At 36.1% G+C, this 27,939-nt stretch overlaps 2 protein-coding genes across 2 annotated transcripts in view; both read left to right on the top strand.

The window, feature by feature from the left end:
* Nucleotides 1–6,794, top strand: part of FAP (fibroblast activation protein alpha) — a 39,080-nt gene extending 32,286 nt beyond the window's left edge. Inside the window, exons 22-26 of the mRNA XM_086751075.1 lie at nucleotides 602–701; nucleotides 3,688–3,752; nucleotides 4,650–4,722; nucleotides 4,986–5,059; nucleotides 6,457–6,794. Of these exons, the coding sequence (XP_086607201.1) occupies nucleotides 602–701; nucleotides 3,688–3,752; nucleotides 4,650–4,722; nucleotides 4,986–5,059; nucleotides 6,457–6,558 (414 nt within the window). The 3' untranslated portion in view covers nucleotides 6,559–6,794. The remainder of the gene's footprint in view (nucleotides 1–601; nucleotides 702–3,687; nucleotides 3,753–4,649; nucleotides 4,723–4,985; nucleotides 5,060–6,456) is intronic.
* Nucleotides 6,795–14,705: 7,911 nt separating this feature from the next.
* On the top strand, nucleotides 14,706–26,277 carry GCG (glucagon). The gene is made up of 7 exons (XM_086750764.1): nucleotides 14,706–14,763; nucleotides 19,318–19,418; nucleotides 19,812–19,973; nucleotides 20,817–20,870; nucleotides 22,440–22,577; nucleotides 24,747–24,890; nucleotides 25,919–26,277. The coding sequence occupies exons 2-7, from the start codon at nucleotides 19,321–19,323 to the stop codon at nucleotides 25,941–25,943; spliced, it is 621 nt and encodes a 206-aa protein (XP_086606890.1). The 5' UTR covers nucleotides 14,706–14,763; nucleotides 19,318–19,320; the 3' UTR covers nucleotides 25,944–26,277.
* Nucleotides 26,278–27,939: the final 1,662 nt, after the last annotated feature.

The following is a 27,939-nucleotide window of genomic DNA, read 5'->3' as shown; positions in this document are numbered from 1 at the left end:
TTTTGTTTGTTTGTTTGTTTGTTTGTTTTTGTTGGCCCAGTTTCATTGTAAGAGGCTTGCCCAGAAATGCATTAGAGGATGGATCTTGTAAGAGTCAGTTCAACTGTAACTACAGAAGTTGCCTGATCTTAGATAGCACATGAGCAGGGGTGCTAAAATCTTTCTATGAAGCTTCTACCAACTAATATTTAAATTACTTTGGTCAGACACTGCTATAACACCAGGATAAAATAGGGTACCATATGGTGAAATTGAGCAACACAGACACTTACAAGTGAGTAATTCTAAAGTAACATTAAGTAAGTTAAGGCCACAGGAATTTATTTTTTTTAATCACATCATATTTTATTTCACCACAATGTTTCCAGAACCAATTACAAGATTTCACAGATCTAAAGCACTGTATCTCACAAGAAATCACATCAGATGTATTTGAAATAAATAATTAAAAAACCCAAAAAACATGTAAAAGCTTTTGTTGCTTTGTTCTCTATGCATTAAAAGCAAAATATTTACTTTGGAATTATTTTATATCAGTTTGATTCAGAAAACAAAATGATACTTCACCAATAATTTTAAACTGTCTGTGATTTCTCCCTAGTCCTATGGTGGGTATGTAACTTCTTTGGCCCTTGGATCTGGCAGTGGAGTATTTAAATGTGGAATGGCTGTGGCTCCTGTTTCCAGTTGGGAATATTACGGTATGAAAACGTGTCATAAATACTGACTTGGAAAGTAAGATGTAGCATTTAATTACTTTCTAAATTAAATCATTGCGGGAGACTGGCAGTATGAAACTTAAAGACATTGCAATTACCTAGACATAGAACTCCTAAGACCTTAAGTTTAATGTTTTCCTTGCTGGAAATAACTGACTGCAACTGGCAATTTGGAACAGACTTTGTCACATAGAAGGTACGCCTGGATAATTCCATATGCACATCTGTAACAATGTATAAAGGCCTCTTGATAAACTGCTATACTCAGCAGTGATCTCCCTAAAAATCCTGTTAAAACAGTATCACTGAATTCAGAAACTGCTGAAATTATTTTTCTGCCAGTAATGGAATCACAGTGCACTTCAGATACTGCAGATGATCTCTATCAGGAATCAGTATCTCTGATGATTGCCCAGTTATTTCCCAAAAGCAGTGGAAAAGAGAAGGACTCGGTTTTGTCTGATATTTTTTTTAATTACATATTTTTCCCTTTAGATGTTTCTCAGCCATACCTCCTGTATTGCTGTGTTACGAGACATATTTTTATTTATGTTTGTTGACTTAGGGTCCAAATTGTTCAGAGGAAACAACTCCAGGAATATACTCCTAGGGCCTTATTGTGTGAATAAAGCAGGCATACACACACACTTACTAGCAGACCTGTTAAGCTTTTGGCATGGTGTAGAGGAACCTTAGTGTAAAAAAGAACCATGGCATGCATGTTTTCAATGAGCAAAATGTAGCACTTTGAACACATTTACTTAGCATATGGTCGTTTGCTAAGAAGTCTTGGTTATGAGAAAAATTTTTGGTTAAATGGGAAAGATTCCTTCCCTGACTGCTAGCACAGACATTCCTTGTATTTATGGTGTTTTGCAAACAAAGAGGAAAACATTTGTATGACACAGGAAGCATAGTCTTTATGTTTTCACTGTCATCCAGATTTTTTTAAGACATTTTCATTCATGATCGCAAAATTATTTCCAGAATGGAGGCATAAAGCACTATTTTTGCAAAACTCCTTCAGTAAAAGAAGAGCTATAAGCATTTGTCCAAACATTAAAAATTGAATGAAGTTTTTAAGTTAAAGTAGATCAGACCCACAGCATTGCAATCTTTACTTTAGCTGATTTTTCAGGGGAGGAGTTAAAGAATCTTGCTAAAAACACATTGTAAAATCCAAACAGGCAAATGTACCTCCACTAAGGAAGGAAGGAAACAGAAGGAAGTCATGAGTCAAGTTTTGGCAAACAGATAGTGTTGACATTAGGGTGAACTGCGTTAGGGGCAAAACTACAGGATGCTACATATTTGAGTCTCTAAGTAGTATCAGTATGTCAGAATATGTACTGGCCCCTAGAGCTTCTACATTCTGTCCACTCTCTTTTAGATGCACAGACTCAAGTCTGGACCATAATCTTTTCTCTGAATTACTCCTGCTCACCTCCATTTTGTGTCAGAGTTAATAACAGCTGAACAGTTAGAAGATGGCAAGGGAAATTGCATTTGGGGACAATGTATAGTTAAAAGCATTAGATCTATGACTTTCATTCAAATTTGCAATTTATCTCCTTTTTCTTCCTCAGTAATTGACAAGATGAATCTTCCATTTAGTCATTATAATGTAATTCTGCTGACCTCTGTGGTCTTGTTGTAGCTATACTGGTAGAAGAGAGTGGAGAATTTGGCTCCGAATACTGTAGAAATGCCAGCCGTTCAGAAAGAGTCTATTTTATTGAAAACTTAAGCCCAATATGGTTGTTTGACACTGTGTTGACAACAGATATTGCACATTTTCTGTTTTCATTGAATGATGAAGGATTTTTATAAAAGATAGGCTACTAAGATTGTTTTGGTACTTAGTTTATTATAGATTGTCTTCAGGAGCCTTACTTGGCTGATCTGGGAGACATAGTACACATCTTTAGCACTCAGTGGTAACATATGGAAAGGATACATGGGAACATGAGTATATTGAGTCATTTTCCTTTCCTGGGAGGATTCTCATTTCTACTTTTTAACTAAATTACTCTAATGCAGTGTACCAAACTGGACAATAAGGTAGACAATCCCAATTCCTTACTGATTACAATGGCACACACCTCTTATGGGAGGGAAAGATGCTAGCTCTTCTTTGTCAGAAAGCACTGACTCCATTAAATAAATAAAATTCTTGTAATACTGCAGCTTGACTGCTCAATATGTGTCAGTTACTCTTTCAAGGCAAGGTCATAAAGAAAGTAATGTTCTGGTAGTGACAGCTGCTGCGTCAGTTTTCCGCAAATTTTCCTAACAGCTCTTAGTTAAATCACAAATACCCAGGCAGCTCAAAGATAGCTGTTCCTACTGATTTTTTGGTGATAGATACTGTTCAGTTATTCACATTTGTTTTGTCAAATCTGTTAGCAGTCTTTGTTGTAGTTAGAAAAAGGAATTGAACGGAGACCTGAACAGCAATTGCATCACATTTTCAGTGCAAGCGTGTATCATTTCTTGCTCCCCCTAATTGCTGCATATAGCCATTCAATAGGAAAAGCACAATATATATATCCTTATTTACTGCAAATACACATACACATCCCAGGTTGGAATTCTGCTCAGCTTCTCTTTTTAAGGTGTCAAAAATAGTCTGTGTCATCTTTCCACCATGCACTTTTATTGGCTTATTGGCGTATTCAACTGACTTGGGAGCATAAAGCAGTTAATTACCTTTATCCACAAAACCTTCTGTTGGTTCCACAGATGAGTATCAAACCACTGTTTCTGCAAGGATGGTTTGGAGGACATTTATTAATTAACCCTTATAGTTGATTTTTTAAAAATATGTTTAAATTTGGTGTATTATGAGGAAAGCACGCAGAACAGATACAGTTAAAATAAACAACATTTAATTTGCTACATGTCACTGGAGGCACAAAAATATCTGTACATTCTTAATCTATTGTTTTTTTCTTCTTTAATATCACAGCATCTATCTACACAGAACGATTTATGGGTCTTCCTATAGAGTCCGATAATCTTGAGCACTACAAGGTAAGAATTTTCTTTTTGTGTTGATCTGCCTTAAACTTGAATCACACTTCCATGGACAAGTAGAACTAGAAAGAAAGAAAATGACCCGCCAGCTCTCACTAGTCTTGGCAGTCCTGTAGCAGCTAAGCTACTGTTGTGAAATTTGTATCTCCATAGTTACTTGTGCGTTTGTATTTATCGATACTAAATATGCTAAATTGAAGGATCCTTATTTTCTCACTTGGACAAGTCAGACAGTTCTGCCAGTGAAAACCATTAGCCTAGGAAAGAACTCATGTGAGAGAGATTAAAATGTTGAAGTTGATAAGGTTTTGGTTGGTACTGTTAGCTGTGATATCCAAACTGCTTCATACAAATTTAGCTCTCTGATAACAACATCATAAGCATACTAAATGGTCAGAACAGCTTCCCCTACCTGGAACAGGCCACCTTTCCTCTTTTCTTCACATTGATAGGAAGTATATAGCTTCCTCTAGCAGCACACATACCAGTTCTGGATACAGAGAGGCCTGAATTAACGCCCAAAGAAGTTAGTGGAACGACTTCTGTTAAAGATTTTGGATCATTTTCTCAGTACCTGTTCTCCATCCCAATTCCAAAAGAACAGAAATGCTCAATACCAAACTGCCCTGGTAGAGCTGTCTGGGTAGCCAGGAATTACAGTGTTCAGGGAACAACACATGGCTAGTGCTGTGCTTTTTGTGAACTGGCCCTTAGAAAAGACACTAAATACATATAGCTTCTGTTATAATCGCAGATTGATACGAAGTCACTGCTGTCATTATTATGCCAGTCCAACTGTCTGATTGTTGTTCTACTAGGTAATGAAAGCCTTTCAGCTCTGTGACTGAGTGTTTTAAATTGAAACTGCTGAACTGTTCATTTTCCTCTCAACAGAATTCAACTGTGATGGCAAGAGCAAAGAATTTCCAAAACGTGGAGTATCTTCTCATCCATGGAACAGCAGATGGTGAGGTTTGCAAAGGGCAGTACAAATACAGAGCCAGAATCACTTTGTTTGAAAAACATTAAGCATCTTTCGATGCCTTTGATTAGGGTCAGTACTTAGATCTTTGGTAGATTTCCATATGACATATTATAAGATGCTTACTCATTCTTAGTAATGTCAACTGTATCACTTCATAATTAGTGGACACAACTTAATGCACTATAACGTCATGCTTTGTGGTATTTACACATTTCAACAGCCAACCTCTTTTTTTCCTTTTTCAGATAATGTACATTTTCAGAACTCAGCACAAATCGCAAAAGCTCTGGTTAATGCACAGGTGGATTTCCAGGCAATGGTAAATAACAGACTATTTTTCACCTTGAATGGTGGTTTATGGCTTTATCAATAAGCTTATCTGACATTTGCCAATGTTATTAAGAACCCAGTTCAACTAAACATGCTTCAAAATCTGGCAATTACTAGTGTATTTGTTACTCTTTATAAACAATTTCTTCCTCAAAGAAGAACAGAAGACAAATCTCAAAGGATTTGTCTGCTCTTTTTTTTTTAACTTCTTGCCCTTTGGAGGCTAGCAGTCTTTCTCTCTTTTCAAGAATAACTTCAAGGCTTTTAAAATGAGCCAGGGAGAAGAATGAGAATCCAGCCTCGTCATGAAAGTTGCTGATAGCTAGTAAAAGAGAGAAAGATGAAGGAGCTGGCTTCTGGGCCCAAAACCATCGCTAGTTCTGAAGGATTCTATCTTGAACGGGACATGCCTGCCACAGGCACGAGGTGAAACAAGTAAAAAGAGTATAAGGTATCCAAGTAGTAAATCCAGGATCAGAAGAAACCCAAGTTCTCCACAAAACTTGCCTGAGGTAGCAGTGCGGGCGAAGAGAGAAACACATAGGCAAGAGGTTAGAGGATATAAATGAGGAATGAACAGGGGAAAAGTAGTTCTGAATTATATGCTGAGCTCTGCTTCTGCACCTTTTTTTTCTGGGGGCTAATGAGCAAAGTGTTTGTCTACTATCAAACGTACTGGCCTTCTGCCTCAGTCTACTTTCCTAGGATCATGAACTCCTCAAAAAGGGATCACACAGATCTCCCTCAATTTGAGGTTTATGAGCACTTTTGTGAATTCCACATTTTTTTGCCTCCTTCACTGATACTTAACAAACACAGGTTATTTCTCAAGTATCTGGAATACCGTATGCAGTTGTAATCATTCTAGTTCAGCTACAGGGGAATGTCACTTATTTCTAAGAGTTACCATAATTTACATGTGTATTTTATTTGCAGCACACCATTCCTAATGTTCATGGCCCTGCTGTAATGCAGGATGTTCTGAATAGAATTCCACAACATTTAGCTGAAAGTTTGTGGCTTAGAGCCCAGTATTCCTAAGCAAGATTGTGACGTCTGTTGCCAAGACCATACAGCAGGTGAAGGGCATTTGATCCCTAAGGGCATCTCAAACCTCTTTTACCTGACTTGATACAACTGACTTGTCAGTACTGAGACAGTAATGCTTAGTCCTAGATTACAGAAGGTTTAGAAACTTTTTTTCAGCAAGAATATGGATATACTGGAAACTGTTGAAAAGAAAAAAGATTAGCAAGTCACTCTGTTTTCTTGAGGCATCCACTTTCTTCTGTATGGTAATAAAATAAAGTTCTTATATTGTTTAACTGTTGCAGAATTGAACACATAACATAGGGATTTTATGGCTTTTTTTTTTTTCTTTTTCAGTGGTATACAGACCAGAACCATGGAATTCCAGGCCTTTCCAGCAAACATCTCTACACACATATGACCCACTTCCTCAAACAATGTTTTTCTTTATCAGAATAAGTGGGCTATTCAGAGCATGCTAAGGCATCTGATACATCTCTGGGAGAATGAAATGATACCAGTGCCCAGGTTATATAGTTTTCAGGTGAATGGATAAAAGGAACTTTGAAGTTTTAAACTTGATGTTTACATCCACTTTTGATCTTGTATATTAGTAAATGTTATGCTAATACATGTTTTGTCACATTTAACACCTGCGTGATAGAAAAAAAATAAAATCAGAATATAAAATGCCATGTGCATTTATTGCCATCTTGCTTAAATTTACATTCTGCAATCCAAAGGTAGGTGGTCTATTGCAAAGGCACACTGCCAAATGAATATGCTTGCATTTGTTAAGTACAACTGTAAAATGGGAAAGGACAAAGAAAGCAGTGCAAGTACCTAATTAGCATCCTAACAAGAACCGGTTTCTCAAAATTTATTTCCAGTTTCTTGGAAAGAATCGCAGCAGGGATAGGAACACACAATATTTAAAGCTGAAGTTTGGATAATTATCCAGAATATTGAACGCTGTGTTCAAATTTTATTCAACTCTTATTTGAAACCTTGATTCTGCAAAACTCTCAGTGTTTAGATTTAAATATGAAAGCAGGACATTCATGATAGCTATTTTATCTCAGTGCTTTTTATCCCTGTATTCAGAGTACGTGAGCCATATTAGCCTGTGTTTAATCTCTAATCACCTCAGTATTCAACTTAATCTCAATGTCATTCATTCCAGACTCAAGGGAAAGGATCAAAGGATTATGCAGGCTTTCTTTGCTTTGTTTCCAGTGAAACTATTTTAGAGAGCGTTTTAAAAATGCTAGAGGCTAATATGATTTGAATACTTGTATTCTTTTCATTAGTAATTAAATCAGTCCTGTCATAGTGTAAGAATATGAACAAAATAATTGGCAAGAGATCCATTGTAGATTAAATTATTCTCTGGTCATGTGTTTATAAAATTATGAGTTAGCCTACTGCATGAGAATCGTGGTCTGTCTAACACAGTATCTTATCTCTGCTATTAGACTCTGCTTCTTTGTGGAAAAGGAGGGGTTTCATTTCACCCACTTAACAAAAACATGGGGTTTAGCCAAAATCATTAAAATGTGGAAGTGATTTGCTATGCAACAGCTTCTTTCATTTTGTTAATGGCAATATCGAATCTGATTTTCCACACATGAGAACATTCCTTAGACACATCTTTATGTAAATGTAGTTGCCAAGCTGTTTGTAATGGTTAAATTATACTTTGATGGGAACTCTTCAGAAAATACTCAATTAGTTCTGGTTTTTTTGGAAACGCTGCCAATTATGTGACGTTAATGAGCTTTTTGTTGGTAATGTAATTAAAATTCAACTGCTATAATGGTTAAAGGAAAAAAATACAGCTCTAAGAAAGTTAACATTAAGCAAATATAACATGAAGTGAGGCTAATTAGATGTTGATTATATGGTCCTATGTGCATTTACTGCACACAACAGTAGTCTCAGTAATATGATTATTTTACAAATAAGGAATACAATTCAGTTGGAATTACTGAGATTTAACTCTCAATTTCTTATATCGATACAACACCACAGAAACCATTGCAAAATTGTGGTGAAAGAGGAAAAATTCAAGCTCTTATTCCAGATGCTTAAAGGTTTTAGATACCTGAATGTGTCAATGGGAACCTAGAGCAACTTTCAAAAAAGCATCATATCAATCTCACATAAATATAAATATATTAAGTTCTCTTTAAATTTCTGCACCTTTATGTTTATTTATACTTTTGAAAATCCTATAAGCTCTGGAAATTTGACCAGAAAAATTGGCCCTTTGTGGATACTGTAAGTAACAAAGTGATGCAATGTGTTGTTCACAGCCTGCCCACAGGTCTGCAGTCAGAAGCTTCTGGAAGTATTTGGAGTAAGGCACATTTCAGAAAAATGTGTCAAATAAAATAACAGAAGGTACCTCTTTCCCAAGGGATGCATTAGCTGTTTCATTATTAATCTGGTCTTATGTCTGTTTGTTTCCTAAGGCAATCAAGTACACATCTTCCAAACTGTCCACTATTACCTTGGCTTGTAGGAAGCAGTTGTGGAGATAAAACACGAAAAAATACGTGCATCATGCTGCTGTCAGTTTTGCTTCATTGTTTTTCATGTTATGAATGTATTTGCCTTACACAGTGTTCTTGCCAAAGAATGGGAATATGTTTTCAGCAGAATGTGACATTTACAGTGAGTTGCTGGAACAATGTCTAACCTGAAAGCTTTATGACTGAGCAACCATGTATTTTGATGACCTGGGGGGAAATGTCCTAGGATGCTGTGAGTGTCAAAAAAAACCCTCTTAAAAACATACACGACATCAATTTGCTGGCCTATGCTAATAACAGGCAACATTGCAGTCATTCATTAGAAACGGTGCAGAGCACTTCAAACCTACCATAACAGTATCACAGAATCACAGAATGGTTGGGGTTGGAAGGGACCTTTGAAGGTCACCTTGTCCCACATCCCTGTTCAAGTAGGGCCACCTACAGCTGGTAACCCACAACTGTGTCCAGATGGCTTTTGAATATCTAAAAGAATGGAGACTCCACAACCTCTCTGGGCCACCTCTGCCAGTGCCATCACCCTCATAGTAAAAAAGTGTTTCCTTATGTTCAGGTAGAACTTTCTGTGTTTCAGTTTGTGTCTGTTGCCTCTTGTTCTACCACTGGGCACCACTGAAAAGAGCCTGGCTCCATCTTCTTTACATCCTCCCTTCAGATATTTACATACAGTGATAATATCCTCCTGAGCCTTTTCTTCTCTTTTTCCATTCTGTATTACTGTCTACAGTCACAATCCATGTTATAAGCATCACCACAAACATTCACTGGACAGTTATTTGCCCCATTCTTTTTTAATCTAGCCTACAGCAGAGGCTCTTCTGTAACAGAGCTTCAACAAAGTTCAAGGTGAAAGGGCTTGTCCTGGGAAATCAAGCTGAAGCTAACAAAAATATGTTTAAGGATTAGCTTTATATATTAACAGAAAGCATATAAATCAATACTCCAGACATAGATTACAGTATGTAGGAGCCAACACTGGGATACAGCTTATTATGAAACTAAGAAAAGAAATTTTATGACAAGATTTTCTAAGTTGATCAATGAATATCCTCAAAGTTTTGCTTCCCAACTTTGAAAGTTTTAGAGGATCCAGTTTTCAGAAAGTGCTGAGCACTTTCTGCTCTTCTCTTCCCTTTTGAATCAGAATCCCACACTTTGGATATCCAAAAATACCACTTCAGACAATGAAACTTAGTCTTCAAATACCTGTCATATAAACAAGGTATACAAGTCTCTCAAGATGGGACGTAGTTGTTCTGAATTAAGGAGAGAGGCCCTTGATAAATAGCCACAGATAAAATTGTTTACAAGTCATTTTCCACTATGAATTAGCTTTTACAAAATAAAACGAGCTGCAAAGCAAAACCTGCTTTATTCTAGGAGCAGAAGTGTACACAACTAGTAGCAAAACCCCCCGTTCCACTCCAAACTATTCATTCTCAACACCTGCTTTCATCACCTACCTCATTCATGCTGTGTGAGTTGTACATATCAATGAACATGCAATCCTCATACCTCAAACATGGAACTACATCCTTTGCTTCACTTAGGATCACGGCAGCTGCAAAGAAGAAAGGGCCTGAAGAGAAAACAGCATTAGTAGAAAACCAAGTACAACCCCAGCCAGGCTCCAGAACGTGGTTAGTGTTATACTCATTTTACTCAGATATCAAGTCAAATTCACACTACATTCAATACTTTCCAGTTTGCCAGTCAGTTCCAATTACAAGGCACAGCTGTTTAGTACATTTTATAGAGTCATTTGAAGGCTCTATATTTAATCTGAATATTTCATAGTATTTGCTAAGAGCATTTGGTATTACTTTCAATTATGAACATTGTCTTCTCAGAATGTAAAGTAACTAGTACATACTTGGCCAGCTCTTCTGCTTGCGCAAATTGATGCAGCTCCATTGACTTCAAATGGAGCGATTCCAATTTATGTGAGCAGACACTGTGGGCTACAGCATAGTTACAACAGCTCTCTTTCCTGAGGTACAAACCCATCGGCATCCACGGCAGTTGCATGCTGTAGAAAGGCTTAGAGACCCTAAACTGATCCTCCATTTCAGAAAGCCATTCTTGCTCTCCAAAGTCTAACTGTGGAGCTCTATACATACATATGCACACATTTGTGTGTGTTAGTATACATACACGCGTATGATGTATCATGATGCATGTTTTACATGTGTATGTGTTTACACATATGTTCTTCCCATATATGTTGCACTGACTCCCAGAAGGGGAACGCAGGGCTCTTTTGGCTGTTCATCGTGTATCAAGCACAGGAAAATAAAAGAGGCTGCCAGCCTCTGAACACATGGTTGACACAGTTAGGGAGAGAAGAATGCTTTCTGCACAATGTAAGAAAGAAAAGGGCGGCGGGTCTGTAGACATACCCCAAGATACATCCTCCTTAGATATGTAGTGGATAATAACACAATAATATAATAACAATAAATATGTAATGAATAAATACACAGAAAAATGTGGGGGTTTCACTGATAGCTTTTGTTGAGGATTTTTTTACTTGTTTACTTTGAAAGTCAGCAACTTCCTAATTCATTAAAATGTTCTTGATTATTTTTTTATTATATTTTCTTCTACCAACAGGTAAAGAGTTGAGAAAAACATCCTAAAAATTAAGATATTCAGAGAATGCTAGCCAGTTATTACAAATACATTGGTCCTATTTCTCTGACAAGCCATGCCAACTGGAATTGTCATTGCTAGAGCATCAGGTTCAGTGTGCAGCTGGTAAGAATTCTGCTTCTCATTTTACTTTCTTCTGTACTTTCACCACAGATTTTTTGTTCAGTGAGTGCAGTACACTGTCCTTAATAACAGCTATTACCTGGTGCTGAGATGATGGTGTAGGAAACTTTAATCAGCTCCAAATACTGTGAATCCAAGATACAGATTTTTTTTAATGGCTCCAAATGAATCATGAAAAACATTAAGATGAAACTTTCCTGAAGACAGGTCACTTTCAGGTTCTGTCTCTTAGTCTGACTCAGTTGAAGTACTGTCTGATATGTGAACTATAAAATTGAGGACAGTGAGGTTGCCCTTGACCTTTGCCAAAAGGTGCCATCTAACCATTTTATTTTCCAATGTGAAAGGAAAAAACATGAGTACATATGCTTGTTTCATCCACTCATTACAATTTTCTACTTCCATTTGGTAACTTGTTTGCTGTGCTCTTGAAATATGTATTACTATAGATTCAGTTATGGCAACTGAAGGTTGCATGGTTCTTGATGGCAGTTCACTTCTTTCCTGTACTTTTTATTATCTGTGTATCACTTGAAAAACAAATAATCAGTCACCTTCTAGATGCTAGATGACCTGCTAGATGATACAGCCTGTGTAACAACCTGTCCAACCAGGTGCACTGAGCTGCTGTGTCTCACGTATTTTTTTCTAAAATCATCCTACTGTAAACAAGGAACTTTGTTTGACACAAGAAAATAAACAGAGCTAAAGAAAAAGCAAAGAACTGCCTGTTTCCTGGAGGAGATTATATTTTCATACATTGTGTGTTGCCTGTTTAGAAAGCCATGTATCTTTAACACAACATGCAGTGGGATAATTGTCTGTAGCAACCCATTTCTACAAGCGTCTATGTGCCACCCTCGTGTAGAAATGGCCCAAACGGCCCTTTGATCACCATCTGCTGCCCTGTGGGGGTACTGCAGGGTCCCCAGCCGCCTCCAGCGGAGCCGCACGCCTGACCAACACCATGGAGAGACAGGGCCTTCTAACACAGTGCTGGACTGACATTTAGACAGTGATTTTACATCCTCTATATAACGCTTATAAGGTTTAAATAGAAAATAGATTAAAAAACAATTCTGAGATAAAGAGGTCAAGGTATCTCAGTGACATTGGTATCTCATGAAAATACATAGATGTGGGGTACAATGTTGTTTCCAGGCTTATATTGGCTCCTTTGGCACCACGTCTTAGAGGTTACACAGTTGTTTGGCTAGAGAAGGCTGGCATATTGAGATGGTAATCCTGTTCATTTCAAACAGAAAAATCCGGAAAGCCAAGTCTGATAAATATGTATGCGAGTTTGTATATCCTATGCCAAGCAATGACTGGGAATCCATGACTTTTAATGGATGTGGAAAATACAATTAGGAGCAGGAGGAAAGAGGACATGGGGAACAGAGCATGTGAAAAAGAAGGGGAAAGATGCAGTAATTTTTAAAAAGGGAAAATAAGGGCCTCAGAAATGACTGAAGGTACACACAGAAGGCAATAATGAGAGGAACAGAAGCTGTGCTTTTAAGTTTTCAGCAGTAGCATTAGTAGACACTTGCACTGTAGCTAGAAATGACAAAAATGGACCATGAATCTCAGCAGATGGATCCAAAAGCAGAGAAAAATTATACTAAAAAAAAAATATATATATATATTTAAAATTGATTATGTGGACTGTGTAGTGAGATTTAATGTTTCCCCAAACCCATACTGCAGTACCACAGCGAGGTATTTAGGACAGAGCTCTACAAATGATACATTGAATTTTGTTTGCCACTCTAGGCAAATACTAGGGTTATTAAGTTTATACACTGCCTCAGTTGTATCATATGGGCTATGCCATGCCAATCTGGCTGTGGTCAGCCAGCAGAAAATTGGCTCACTGAATAAGATTCTTTGCTGGCTTCCTGGAGCAGTGTTAAGGGAAACAAGGCAGTTTCCTGTAATATGTATGTTTTATGACACAAATTAGACCATGGGCCACTCCAGACTGGAGCACAGGCAGCCATTAATGTTCGGTGAGATGTCCACTGTGATTCGAGACCCTTCCCTCTACTGAGCAGAACTGAAACTCAAGGTAGAGTCCTTCATATTTAATGTGTCTCCTGGACTCCCTAGTACCTTAAATATGTAATATCATATCTCATTTTTTGTGCTCTTTTGCATTTCACAAAGGATTATAATGATGTATGAAAGTCTGGAAAAAAAAAAACACAACCTTCTCCAGGAATTTCTTGAAGGGGGATATCTCACTTGTTGCTTCACAGACAGGATAAAAGACCCATATTCCTGACTGGCAAATTATTTTCAGCTGCCAGGGCCATTGACAAGCTTTGCGTCAATCTCTCCTACCTGTGGTCACGAGATGGCTGAACATAGTCTTTGGCAATGCTGCCCCACTACAGCTATGAAATTGCCCTTATTACCGAATGGTTTAGGACCTTGACAATAGCTGCATTGAGCTGCAAAGCTCAAATCTGGTTTGGTTTGGGTTTGTTGGTTTGGGTTTTTTTTCCTTACAGGGAATGGAGACAACAGCATAAATCTGCAGGCCACAGTGTGAAACTCAAATTGTAATGAATGTTTGGCATACAGTTCTCAAGTGAGTATGAATTTTCATACAGTAGGCTTTACAAAGTTAGCAGTTTACATCTAAGGGTGATCATACCTTTTTGTTAAATTTGCCCTGTGCTAGGCTCTGCCTAGGGGGCAGCCATCACTTCAGTACTTCACCTCTCCTCACAGTCTTTATATTGGCACAAGATTACCTGAGGAATCATTCAAGGGCTTTGGGGGAGTTTTGTTGGTTATTTTTAACAGCGCATTAAATTTATAAACCTCGATTTAAAACTGATAGTGAAGTTGATGCTATTGATGTCAACAGGATCAGGATTTTGCTCAATACTAAGTGCTAAAGGTGGCAAATCAGAACTTGGAGAAATTGCTGCCTTAATCCCAGGCACCTGTAGCCTGCTGTTTGTCATCCTAATGCCCTTCTGTTTGATATTTACTTCTTTGGACATCACTACCTCACTCCTTTTGCAAATCCATGTTAGCATTGATGTCATAAAGTAAGCAGAATGAATGTGTGAAATTGCTTGTAAAATTATCAAATGAAATGAATAGCAAATATGATGACTTTTTTTTTTAAGTTGAATAAGGAAACTGTCAGCAATGATGCACTCTCGTAATGCTTACTAGAGCTGAACAGTATATATATAAGTCTGTGCAAAAGAGGCAGCTAGGCAGATCTCAGGATCTTCAAGGCTTGCCATAGTTCCAGAAGAGAGAGCAGCAGCTCTTTCTGCAACTGCTACGTATCACTTCAAAGTATAAAAAGGTAAGATTTATATGAACTACCAGTACAATTGGTTTGAGAAAGCCGAGTGCATTATCTGAATTGTATTGACCAAAGTTTGCAATAGAGGTGCAGGATCTTTTCAGCAAATTGGTTTTTTTTCTTCTGTGGTTATAATCATTGATGTTTGGAGTTAATGACATCATCATTTAAATCTTTTAATCTATTGAATTAGTTCAACAGAGAATGATCTGAAAAAGGAAAATCACCTGTTGGAGTTGCAGAAGCAATTGAAAGAAGGAAGATTAACCATGAAAACAAGAAAGGCATGCCTTGTCTTAAGAGTTTAAATGTGAGCTACATAATTATGGATTGTTGTATTTTTATCTCCTTTAGTATCTCCTCTAGAGATATTTAATGGACATAGGTTTAAAAATATTGACTCCTTATAGATACTGCCTAAATACGACTCAACAGGGATTAAACTGACAGAATGCAAACAAATTAGTGAGCTTATATAGACACTAATTTAAAACTGTCCAAGACAGATTGCCACTCCACTGCCCTACTTTTAGATTAGGTTGTCTCAAGCAACTATTATTTTGATATCAATGTAAGATCTAAAAAGAAAATTTTATAGCACATAAGTAAAAATTAAAGCCTTTCAATTGTTATTGTGATTATTGTATAAAATTTAATTTAGCCTTCCATCCTACTATGGATTTCCTTAGACTAGAACTGTTAAATTTTACAGAACTTTCCACAAGGCATTATAGCATGGTGGGTAAATTAGACGTAAAGTACTTCTACCTGAAAAAGTAATTTATTTATGATTAGAAATAATTGCTATTTGCAAACAGTTTCATGTCAATAGAAATCTATTTTATCCATTCATACATTTTCATCTAAAAATATTCCCTTTTTTACTGCTGTAACTCCATAATTTGTATTTTTAAACTGGAAATAGATACAAATCTGGCTTCAAAAGATTCTTTTTTGAAAACTCAATGAAATTAAGCTAGTTAAAATTGCACATAGTGTACAAAAGACATCTGCAGTAAAATATATTGGAAAAACTAGCCAAATCAGGTTGATCAAGGAAACAATATTCAAGTAAGTTCCTGATCAAGATTTGAGTTACATATTTGTTACATTCTGGTGGTTCAAACTGAGACCTGTTAAGTTTTTAATCTCCAATCAGAAAGGAATTAAAACATTTTCATTAGTCCAATATGCATAGGAACAAAAATTTTCTGTGTAAGATTAGCCTTAGTTTTCCTGCACCTTAACAATAAGATTGCATGGTTTTTAGCAGTATCTACTGGTGACCTAAATAACTTAGAGCAAATAAAACCTTTCTTGTGATCAAGAAATTAATTTATTAGCAGGAATAAACTAAACAAATATTATTTTGTTGATCATCTCATTTTCTCCACAAAACATGTTTGTGTTCCCAATAATAAAATAACAATTTCTTCTTTAAAAACTGTGGCTTCTTTAACTTGTTGAAAACTGCTGTCTCTGGTTTGGGTTACCTATAGCAAGTAATAAACGTTGAACAAACAAAACCAATTCTAAATTTTTAAACTAACAGATTTGACGGAAGTTTAACAACTTTTGAAAATGCTTATTTTATTAATAAGGATTCTCCTTCTTGAAAATTGTATTAATTTCAAAAATTGTATTAATTTAATCTATACATCTTTCTTTCAGTAATCTCCTCAGATTTTTATTCTGAAAAATTTAGAAAGAAGCTAAACATGCATTTAACTTTAAACATATTCTTAAGGCATGAAGCAGCTAGTGGGACTGTTCACATCTGAAAGCTCTGTAGGCATGAGTTGGATCCAAGATATATTGAATAACTGAAAATCTCTTTACTGACTGCAACGAGTTTTCAATATGGGTTTTTATAAGTTTTATATAAAATAATAGCTTTTGTTATCTGATATTACTGTAAGGAGGCTGGATTAATGACTAAACTATTTCTTTCATTCCACTTCGGTGACTTAGGTTTATGCCTAATCTGTACCACAGTTTAACAAAGCTAGAGGCAGCTGTAAACTATCTTGTTTTTCGGGTTAAGTAAAAGTATACCAAACTGCTAGCATGCCATTAAGCAGGGCAAATTCACTTTCGTATGGTGCAATAGGCAGACTTTATCTGGTGTCTAAGTTAACTAATTTGCAGCTGTATCAGCTAGCATGGGGGTCCCTACATTATAATCAAACCATTTTTTTGTGGCCACAGCAGAATTGTCTCCCAAAAAATAGGCAGAGCTTTTGTTCCATTGTTGGAAGCCTATGAAATGTGCAATTATGCATTCTTTGAGATAAACATTGGATGTCAGTGTTGCACCACAAAATTACAGCTCCAAATGAAACAGTGAAAAGAGAGTCCAAGACTATAGTTGGAGTTACAACAGGACTGACTACGTGGCCACTACAGTATTTGTTGGTACTATAGCGGAATATGTGCAAGTGTAGGCACCAAATCTCATGTGTCAGGATATTACAGAAGGCAGAAAAGAATCTCCATGCACACTGATGAAAAAATGAGCAACACTGGCAGTCGCTTCTGGTGGAGAAAGGGAAATCGACTGCCATTGCTTAATAGTACAATCCATCAGAAAATCTTATTCATCAATTTATTTTCCTCGTTTTGATTAAGATTTTGTTAAGATTTTGATTGCCTTAAATATTTTGATACTGGCACTGAGGTATTCTAGTAAAATATTTATATTATTAATTTAGATTCTCTTAAAAATCAGGCCTCACAAAGTACCAGAAGCAATACATTCTTTCTAACCACAGGTAAAACGCCTACCAATGGTCAAGCTTTGCATCTCCAACTATGCAGTATTTTATAATAGATGGAAGAAATAATTCATTAAAAATCTACTCTGAAGCTGGGCAGACTACTAGGGCAGAGTAGGAGTAAAGCAGTAAAGTTTTTGATGCAGGAGTTTACTTTTTCAGAGATGTTCATATAGCCTCCCCATTTGCACTGCTCAGTGCAGAGGCAACTCAAAATCTCAAGACAGAGTAATCTGCACCTTCTCTACACATCATTCCTTCATAACTTTCTTATGCCTTCCTCCAGGCCATAGTATATTTAAATTCAGCCTATTGGGACAAGGCTTCACAATAGAGAAAAGGTACATTTTCACTCAGACTGCCTTATTTTATAAAATCATTGAATTTCAATAAATAACTTCTCCAGTGGAGAAGGAGGAGCTCAGCACAGATTACACTTAGAGGGGAGGGTGTTTTTTGGCTGGATCTTGCTTTGCCATCTACCATGCCATCTACCACTTTACTTCAGTGCACTTATTTTTCCTTTCTCCCTTTGATTTTCAGACTGTAACATAAACTTCCATAGGAAAGTGTCATGGATGGCAGAAGGGCTCTTTCAAATACACAAGTAGCAGTCCAAGTACATGATGAAATTATTTCCAATGACATTTTGCTGATGTGAACTCATCACAACTTCTGTTGCTTTACAGCAGATTAATATTGTGATCCACATGGATTTTAAAATTAGAATGAATGAGCATTTACTATTCATCATTCAATGAATGAGCACTTAGCCCCTGAATGAGCGGCATATTCAATTTTTTTGCCAAGATCAAAAGTACCTAACGAAATTTTAAATTCATTTCCTTTTCTATACATTCATTCAATAAATTTAAGTGATCCAAAATAATAAAAAATAAACAATATACACTAGTTGATTTTGTAAGTAGACTTCCTCTGGTTTCCTGTTTAGGCCTAAACCAGTCACTAACGCAAGTAAGGGAATTTTAGCCTGGCTGTGGATCACCAAGCGTTTGTACAAGCTGTAATACTGTAGTTTACATTGAATAATCTCACGTTAAAGTCAGCGAGACCAATCAACTTATTACAGTGCACATCATGAAGACACAAACAATAATGTAGCCATTTCTGTTACATAGTTAAAAATTACATCTGGGAGACAAACCTATTGTGTCATGAATTGAACACAAGCCAGTGGGTGGTTTGGTGGTTGTTTTTTTTCTAAGAAGTCACACCTATTAATAAGTCATTATTAAGTCCAGAGGCCTACTGCTGCAATATCTGTTAATTCAAATAAACTTTTAAAAGGAGAGTGAAGGGCCAGAAGGAAAGAATGAGGGGCTGCTAATATGACAGTATTATTGACAGACATTTCCTTTGTTTTTTCTCTAGTGAATGAGCTGGAGAAAATTAAAAGTCACACCAGTACCCTAGTTTTGCAATAAAACAATATTACAGAAACAGATCTAATGCTTGCCATCAGCAGGACACAGAGCAAAGGAGATACAGACCTTTATCCTCATATTACAAAAGAGAGTGAGGATGCACTTGCTTTCAGCTCACCTTGCATTCTAGAATAGAGACCAGAGCCTAAACACTAAAACAAGAGACGACATCTCCACTACAGTCTCCATCCTCTGGAGATGGACCCCATCCTCGTGGGGCCTCAATATCATCAAGTTTAGATCAGCATTAAGGATGTCTCTTTTCAATGTAATTGTTTCAGACATACGTAAAGATGATTACATTTTTATTTGTTGCCTTATTTCTGTTTTGACAGGCAATGAAAATGAAAAGTGTTTATTTTGTTGCTGGGCTTCTTTTAATGATCGTTCAAGGCAGCTGGCAAAATCCTCTTCAAGATGCAGAGGAGAAATCAAGGTAAATTCTTTAGATCAAGCTTCTAGAAACACTTGCCCTGAACTTGGTTTTCTTACAGTTTGAAGCAAAACATACTATGACTTAAAGATATTTTTTGTATACTATTACACAGTACTTGATCTACCACTGTAATTGGCAAAAGTTTTTAATATTGCAAAGGATTGTAGAAGTTTTTGGTATTATAAACAATAGCTGCCTTAGTTAGCCAGTAAGACCTTGTAATTGTGCAATCCAGTCTGCTATGCTAATTCATTTTACTTGCCAGCTAGTGATCAATATGCCACTTGCTTTTACTTTGCAAGAGTATAAAATAGTATTTTTAAAATAAACACAAATGCACCTGTAGAATGTACTATAACCATTGCCAGTTGACAAGTTCTAAAATTTTCACAGATCATTCAAAGCTTCCCAATCTGAACCATTAGATGAATCTAGACAGCTGAATGAAGTGAAACGTCACTCACAAGGCACATTCACCAGTGATTACAGCAAGTACTTGGACACTAGACGAGCTCAGGACTTTGTGCAATGGTTAATGAGCACTAAAAGAAATGGGTAAGCATTTTGGTCACATTTCTATAGATCTCCATATACAGAAACAGCCAAAAATGTTGCTGAATTCAGTTTCTTGATTTCAGCTTCCCATCACAGACCATGTATAATCCTTAAATAACTAAAAGTATTTCAGGAAAAGTTATATACAATGTTAATATGTTATTACAAATGGGGAATGTATATAAACTCAGTTTAAAGTATTTGGATAAATCAAGTGCGGTATCAGTATATTACCTGATATGCCATCTAAAAAGACTATCTCAGCCTCTTTGGGACAGATTGTTTCAGTGAATGAATTAAGTTCAATAGGAATAAGATATCTAAATATAAGGTAAAGGTCTGGGCCATTGGGCCTTAATAAAACTGTTCTATCTATGGATATGCTAATCCAGAAGTTTCATTTGTGAAAATGGAACTAACGTTTAAGTTTTGTTGACCACTGGACACTTTACCAGTATCACAAGTATACTGTTAAGGCATGAGTTGGCATTTTTTTTGAAAACACACTTTGATCAAACACAAGCTACCAAGCTGAGAGCAAGAATAATGTAAAAGCATATAATTCTATGCCCCATGTTCTACAGAAGATCTTTCTACAGAATCAAAAAATCTACTATACCAATGCTTTTAAATCCCTGTGGAAGTCTTTAAAGTATAGGGTAATAATGTCTAGATATTGTATTAATTTATATTCATAAGCCTGATATTATTTATAATATTCACCTATCAGCCATTGTTGTTTATCATAATATTTAAATAATAATCCATAAAATCTTATCAGCTTATGCATGCTCTATAATGTACTGGTAATAATGATCTAATGATTGTGGAATTCCACTACAGCCAACAAGGACAGGAGGACAAAGAAAACGACAAATTCTCAGACCAGCCCTCAAGGTATTCTAGTTGCCACAACTTATTACTCCAAAACAGCTTGAGCTTATTTTCTGTTAAACAAGAAAGAAAACAACTAGTATTCTTTACAATGCTACCACAGTCCAAGAAATATTTATGAAAAGAAATTCTCACACCTACATTTTACAAGGAAAGAGGAAATGTCCCTATGCCATTTATTCCTGTAGCTCTGTTCTATAGCTATATACAATGGCTTCAAGGAATACAACAGGATGAGAATAGATTTCAGGAAAGGACATTCCAAGTAGTAGAGTGTAGAGAACAAGATAAGAATAAAAACTTGGTATAGAAAAACACTGAGAGGAAAAAAAAAAGAAAAAAAAGGTGAGGAAAAGAAAATCAGTGAGAAGACTAATGAAAGGAAAATGGCCAGGCTCCAATTTGCAGAGAGCTGATAAAACACAATACAATGCTCAGCCCTAAGCACTCAGTCCCATGCTACATAAAATACTTATTACAGGAAAGGAGAATACAAGACCTGCTGGAGGACAGAATTTTGTTTCTTGACAATGTTTTTGGGAGAAGGCTGGCGGGTTGGAAATTTAAAACAAATAAAACAAAAACTCAGTAAGTGTTTTGGCAAAACAGATTGAAATACCTATATTCATTCTTCCTTTTATCAGAAATTCCAAAAGGATAGCCCAGATCGCAAAGATCTTTCCATTCAAAACACTGTCAATATCAGCAACAAATCTATAATAATGTTTCAGCTTAAATGAAACAACGTATCTCAACAAAATTAATATTTAATTACAAATGTTCCAAACAACTCTAGTTAGTATGCTGATGAAAAGTGCATATGGTACTAAATTAGGAGGAATGGTGAAATCCCAAGAAGATAAAAAATAATAGAAAGAGCTAGAAGCCCTGAAAATTGGGTGGAAATTAGAAAATTCTGAAATAGAAATGCTAAGGAACTTGTTAAAGGAAAATATTCCATAATATGTCTAGTTCGCAGTGTGGCTTGCCTTCCTAAGGGCCAGCATGATATAAGTTTGTGCTGTATCAGAGAAAGAAGCACAATGAGGTGTAAGAAGGGAGAAGGCAGTTGTCTTTCTCTATTAAGGTGAAGGTGATCAGGCTTGAAATAGTTCCAAAATTATCACTTGGTCAGGGTGTTCACAAAACAATTCAAAAGGAATTAATTCCGAACACTTTGGCTAAGAAATAATTAAGATGAAGGCAGGAAGAGTGGCTTAATGGAAATTTTTAGGTAACACCAGAGGTAACAAAATGTATGACGGTAGAATACAACACAGTTTGTTGATCACAGCTAATCAATCTAGCAGACCATTCCAATGCAGCTGTATTTGCTTTCAGCACCTGATTTGATTTGTTCAGAACTAGTTGAGGCATCTCCACACAGACAATGCCTTCGGAACTGAAATATAAAGAAAAAAAAAATACAAAGAATAATTTGAGAGGGAAAAAACACCTCTCCCTCGTAAGAAATGCTAGTCTGGTGGGTGGGAAACAGAAACCAATAAAAGCTGGGAAAAAAAAAAAAAGTCCTTATGCAGTCTGCTGCTAGAGTATTGGCTCTTCTTCCAGCAATGCAATCTCCAAGCGTCATGCTGAATTCGAGAGGCATGCTGAAGGCACCTACACCAGTGACATCACCTCTTATTTGGAAGGTCAAGCTGCCAAAGAGTTCATTGCCTGGTTAGTGAATGGACGAGGAAGAAGAGAGTAAGAATCGATCCATTCCTATTATTAATTTTTTCCTTGCTCTTGGGGTTAGAAATCAAATCTGATGAAACTTTGATGTGTTTTTGATCATTCTTCTGTACTACATGTTTTTCTTTTATAATAGAAGATATTCTGTGGGTGTTAGACTACCACTTTAAATTATTAAGTTCAAATACAGATTAAAACAAACCTGTGCAGTATGCTTTTACACTCTAAAAGGTCAAGTTATATTTAAGGTCAACATACCTAAAACTAAACCAGACCTTCCTCTAACTACTACCTTTCCCCCTTTACATAACATTGCTTACAGTCTCCTTAACTATCATTGTGATGATTCAAGTCAGTGTCATCTTAAATTACTTCCTCACTTTTTTTCCCTTTCACAGTCAATCTTTTCCTCTGCAATATTTCCAAGACTAAATTTTTACCTATGTCATCAGCTGTACTCCATGTGCTGGTGATCACTCCCAGCAGTAACTGATGACTTCTTTTCCTCTTCCCATGCCACACAAAGTCTCCCAAAGTTGCTGCTGCCAAAATAACTATCATTTTCTACAACTATGACTTACTTTCCTTTTTAAGATACCTCCACTTCTTTTGCTACGGTTCATGGTTTCCTGGATGCAGTGCTCCACAGTTTTGACCTACGTATGTCTCTGATCACTTTCATTAATCTCTTGTTCTTCACATACTCACTGCAGATTTCTCAAGCCTATTCACTTCATCTACTCACTCATGACTTTACATCTTTTTTCATGATAGTCTTGCACTTAGAAGGGCCTTACATTCAATCTCCTGCAGGCACCTTCTATATCATTGTATTTCCAACTCTGCATGGTGAAGAGCTACCATGCACATGCCACTCTCCACCTTTTACTGTTCTGTACTTATTTGCACCTTTAGACTGTAAGCTCTTCGGGGCAGCGATTTCAGTTCATCCTCTGATTATATATTCTACCAGCTGTAAAGTACTATGTAAGTCTCTTGCACTATATAAAATAATAAATAACAAAAACAATAAAATATAATCTGTAAGATAAGATTGTGTGTTGTACTCAAGGAAGACTAAATAGGTAAAAGTAAATTTTGTAAATAATGATGATTTCCTGAAAAAAACAGAGTTAAATAAATTAGGTCAGCTATATAGAGAAGGGAAAGGCTGTCGCCACTTCATAGTGATGTTCAGATTTGCAGTTGTTTTTCTGTTATGTCTTATTTTCATGAGCAGAAATAGAGTATTTCAGTATGTGAAAGAGGGAGAGATTACAACCTATCTGAGCTGAACTTAGAAACCTAGATGGACAGTTAAATCTAGACTACCCTTCTGCTTCCCAGTATTTAGTATTTAGTGGTCAAACTTGTATATATAGCCTTCCCTGAATTATTGCATGAAAAGAAGCAGTCTGCCTGTCATGGGTCCCAGAGCACAGTGTGCTTCAGTATCAGCCCACCTTAATGAAATTAATAAAAATCTTCCTATATTTGACGGGATGAAACAAGAGAGGACAGTTTTCTAAACCAGGCCCCTGGTGTAATGGTATTCCAATGATCAAAAAAGGACAGAGTAGGAATCAGGATCTGATTCCAAATATAAAATGCTATTGTACAGCAAACAAGCACATAGATTTTTATACAAGTGTGGTAACGAAGTTTTTTTAACCTCCAAAAAAAAGTTGCTGCTCTTAACATCTAAATACTTACACAATCTAAGTGTAAGTATATAACTAGGACTTAAGTCAAATTAAAAGAGAAAAAAAAAGTACAAAAATTTGACTTAATATTTTAGTAGTGATATTTCTTAAACAACGATTCTTAATAAATCTCCTGTGAGTTTTATTGATGCCTAGTCTACTTGGCACAGACATCACAGTCTGGGATATGTTTTTGCATGTATGGTTTTTCCAAAAAGCGCTAGAGAGGAATTTAGAGTGACCTAAAGGAACAGTCCTCATCTAGTAAAGGGAGACTTCCATGCTTTATTCTGTTGTTAGTACATCAAAAGATGTTCTGATATACATCGTGCTGTACTGAGCCATAACATCAGGCTCAACCCTTAACTCTTTAAAATAAGTGGAAATGTGCACTGTATTAGAATCCTGTAATGAGGCCCTTTTAAACAGTTTGTTTATTTTAATCTGCAAATTGTTTGATAATTTCTTCCCTTTGAAGTTTCGCAGAAAAAACTCTTGTGGCCGAAGAAATGGGCCGAAGACATGCAGATGGCACTTTCACCAGTGATATCAACAAAGTCCTTGACGACATGGCTGCCAAAGAGTTCCTAAAATGGCTGATTAACACAAAAGTTACCCAAAGGTGCCTGAATTTTGATTGTGTTATTCTTAGTATACTGAGGTTTTAAATCTATTTGTCACACATAAGGAAAATACCGCTAATTTTTCTCTTAACTATTGGCATATCTGTAACTGTCTTACAAACGTTGTTATAGACAGTGCCGAACAAGGATAAGACACTACACAGAACTCATTCCAAATATAATTTGTATTTTGCATCAGTGGTGAACCTATTTAATATTTTCCTATTTAACTTGAGGGGAGTTTTGCCACTGAATGTTACCAGAAGTGAGGTCATACTAAATTATTGAAAAAATAAAACTCTCCTTTGCATGGGCATTATAAAATCAGAAATATTTATTGATAAAATTATACCAAAGTGATTATTCTTTAAAGACCATAATATAAAACACCGCCTTAAATTGTGGCTTCTCATTAGGGAATAGGGTACTGTAATCTGAGTTCTTGCTAGCTAACTATTTAAGAACTGTGGTTTAGTTCGCCTGTATATAGGCAAATGCTGTTGAAAAAAGTCACATTTCTATCTGAGCTCTGTCAACAAGTTAATATTTAAGAATTATTTGTTAACATTAACAAAGCATTTCAAAAAAATAATAAAACTCAAGGCACATGTGAGATTTTTTTAAATTTTGAATGTTCACTCTGTAAAAATTAATTACTTTTAGAGTTTTGAGTACTGCGGCACCCAAAATGACTTGGTGATCTTGGAAATCTGAAAAAAAAACCCAATATTGTCTCAAAAAATTTGGATGCTATACTTAAAAGATAGTTTTTATTAACAATTTAATATTTTTGTGTTTGTAGTTCAGCATTGAAACAAACAATTTAGAAAAATAATTATCAGAAACTATTAAAAAGCTTTTCATTTAGGAATAATTGTTTTCAATCTGTTATTAGAGAGAGACATTGAGAGGTCTGTGGAACTAAGATCTGCTAACTCTTAAAAAGAAAAAATATGTTCCACGCATATCTCATAAATCTTGGGAGATTTATAATATGTCCTAATTGCCGCTGCTTTTTTTTTTCCAGGGACCTTTTGGGAGAATACCAGTAAAAATGCAGAATAAAAATGGGATAAATGAAGATCTTCACTGCATCAACTGCCAATAATTAAGCGATTCTGAAATCTGTATTCTGTCCTTTACATTGGGTGTAACACAGCTATGTCACCTTGCATGCCAGGAAATAATTGTACCATAGTTTAGTGTTGCCAAAGGTTTATATACGGAAAACTTCTTGTCTAAGGAATGGTTATCTTAACAGCTTTAAGATTATGAAAGTTCCCTATCTTCATATTTTCCATTTATTAGGACTGAAGTAACTTCATTTATATTTAATGATAAAATTATTTTTCTAAAAAGTTTACTTCTACACACAAAGGATTCAGTCTCCACTTATGTGTTATTTGTAAGGAGCTGGCAGTTACAAATGACTGAGAAGTGAATATCCCTCTTAAAACCTTTGTTATAAAAAGGCTAAGCTTTAAGGATATTAAATGATAGCCTTAAATAAATTTTTTCAAGCTTCTTTTCTGTTGACTTTTCATATGTATATCCCTTATGCCCCTTTGCACTCCACTTCATTTTATTCTAATATTTTAGTGTCACTGAGATCTTCGAAGTGGTTTGTTTGGAATGATAAAACAAACTCAACATTTTGTTTTGTCACATTTTCTCCATAATGATTCTCAGAAAAGAGCTGTGTGAACTTTGAATTATCTTTAGTAGAAAAAGAAATCATGTAAGATTTTCCCAGAGGGAGAAACAAGACTGAACAGACAAGTATTCTGCATTAGCATAAATTCTTGTTTCTCAGCAAAAGCAGGAGGACAGTTTTGAAAAATATTAAGTGCAATATACTCCATTATTAGTGAAAACTGCCACATAATTTCTTCAGATTTTATAAGATTGCCAAGTAAAACCAACTCAAATGGCCCTAGAGTCACTCTGTGTTGTATTATTTTCTTCCTTCTTCCTCTGAGAACTGCTTTGTCCATCATCTCTTGCTTTTAGCAACCTTGTACTGTAACTTTTCCATTATGGTGACAGAATATTTGGCTTCCAGATCTCAGTGTTTCTAGCAACCCAAACAATTATACTCTCAGCTGGCCAGGGCATCTTTTTGTAGGTATGATAGTACCTGCCACTCTCAAATAGCCACAGCTGCTGTTATGCACCTCTTACTTCTGATGACTCCTCAAACCCCCCTTTTTCCCCCTGCTATAACAGCAATATGCCAGGAATCTATATTAAAATCTCCAAAAGGGCAAGTGGTTTAAGAGAAAGCCAATGGGCTTAGCAAGTACCTAATAGAAGTTTATGTGAAGCAGGAGCGTTGTTGAATCAGGTGTTATTAGCACCTATAACTTCTGCTACAAATAACTAGTATTGTTTTGTGTCTCGTTTGTTTTTTAAAGGCATCTTAAACTTTCATAGAATCATAGAACAGTTTGGGTTGGAAGGGACCTTAAAGGTCACCTAGTCCAACCCCCTTGCAAGGAGAAGGAACATCACTGACAGTCTAGAATTTCTGGAAAAATACAATTAGATTGCCCTCCCAAACTGCTACAGGAACCAATATTCTGTAGTTTCAGATCAGGACTGATGATACCCAACTTGACATCTAGAACAGCTTCTTGACAGCAACAGAGAGCTTTTCTAAGATTTCAGCTTTAAACAATTAAAACTCAATAGAACCTTGTGCTAAAAAAACCCCGTCATAGCATCCAAATACCACCAAAGATTTTTAAAGGGTGGAAAAAAAGAATGTATGCATATATATTGTTTATTTAATCCCATTTGTACACAGTGGTTTGGTTCCAAGTGCTTCTGGAATTGAAAAAGATTCAGTTATACACAGTTGGATGTATACGGTCCAGACTGAAATGGTACAAACGGTAAACTAGTATATTTCCATAGACAGAGCCATTGTCTTTAAAATGTTTTATTCCACTATTTCCACGATATTTAGTGCTCTGAAGGACAGGATTCCTGAGTTACAAATGCATTTTCCAGTGGTGTCTGTCACCAGTGTATTCGAGCACCTCCTGG

The sequence above is a fragment of the Chlamydotis macqueenii genome, chromosome 6 (assembly GCF_036417535.1).
Source record: "Chlamydotis macqueenii isolate bChlMac1 chromosome 6, bChlMac1.mat, whole genome shotgun sequence".
Taxonomy (NCBI): domain Eukaryota; kingdom Metazoa; phylum Chordata; class Aves; order Otidiformes; family Otididae; genus Chlamydotis; species Chlamydotis macqueenii.
The sequence above is the reverse complement of the archived record's forward strand: the minus strand, read 5'-3'. Positions and strand labels throughout refer to the sequence as shown.

Coding starts and splice junctions, on each gene's coding strand:
- GCG (XM_086750764.1), top strand. CDS start 19,321: ATGAAAATGAAAAGTGTTTATTTTGTTGCTGGGCTTCTTTTAATGATC. Junction 20,871..22,439: donor TTCTCAGACCAGCCCTCAAG/GTATTCTAGTTG, acceptor CTCTTCTTCCAG/CAATGCAATCTCCAAGCGTC. Junction 24,891..25,918: donor AACACAAAAGTTACCCAAAG/GTGCCTGAATTT, acceptor TTTTTTTTCCAG/GGACCTTTTGGGAGAATACC.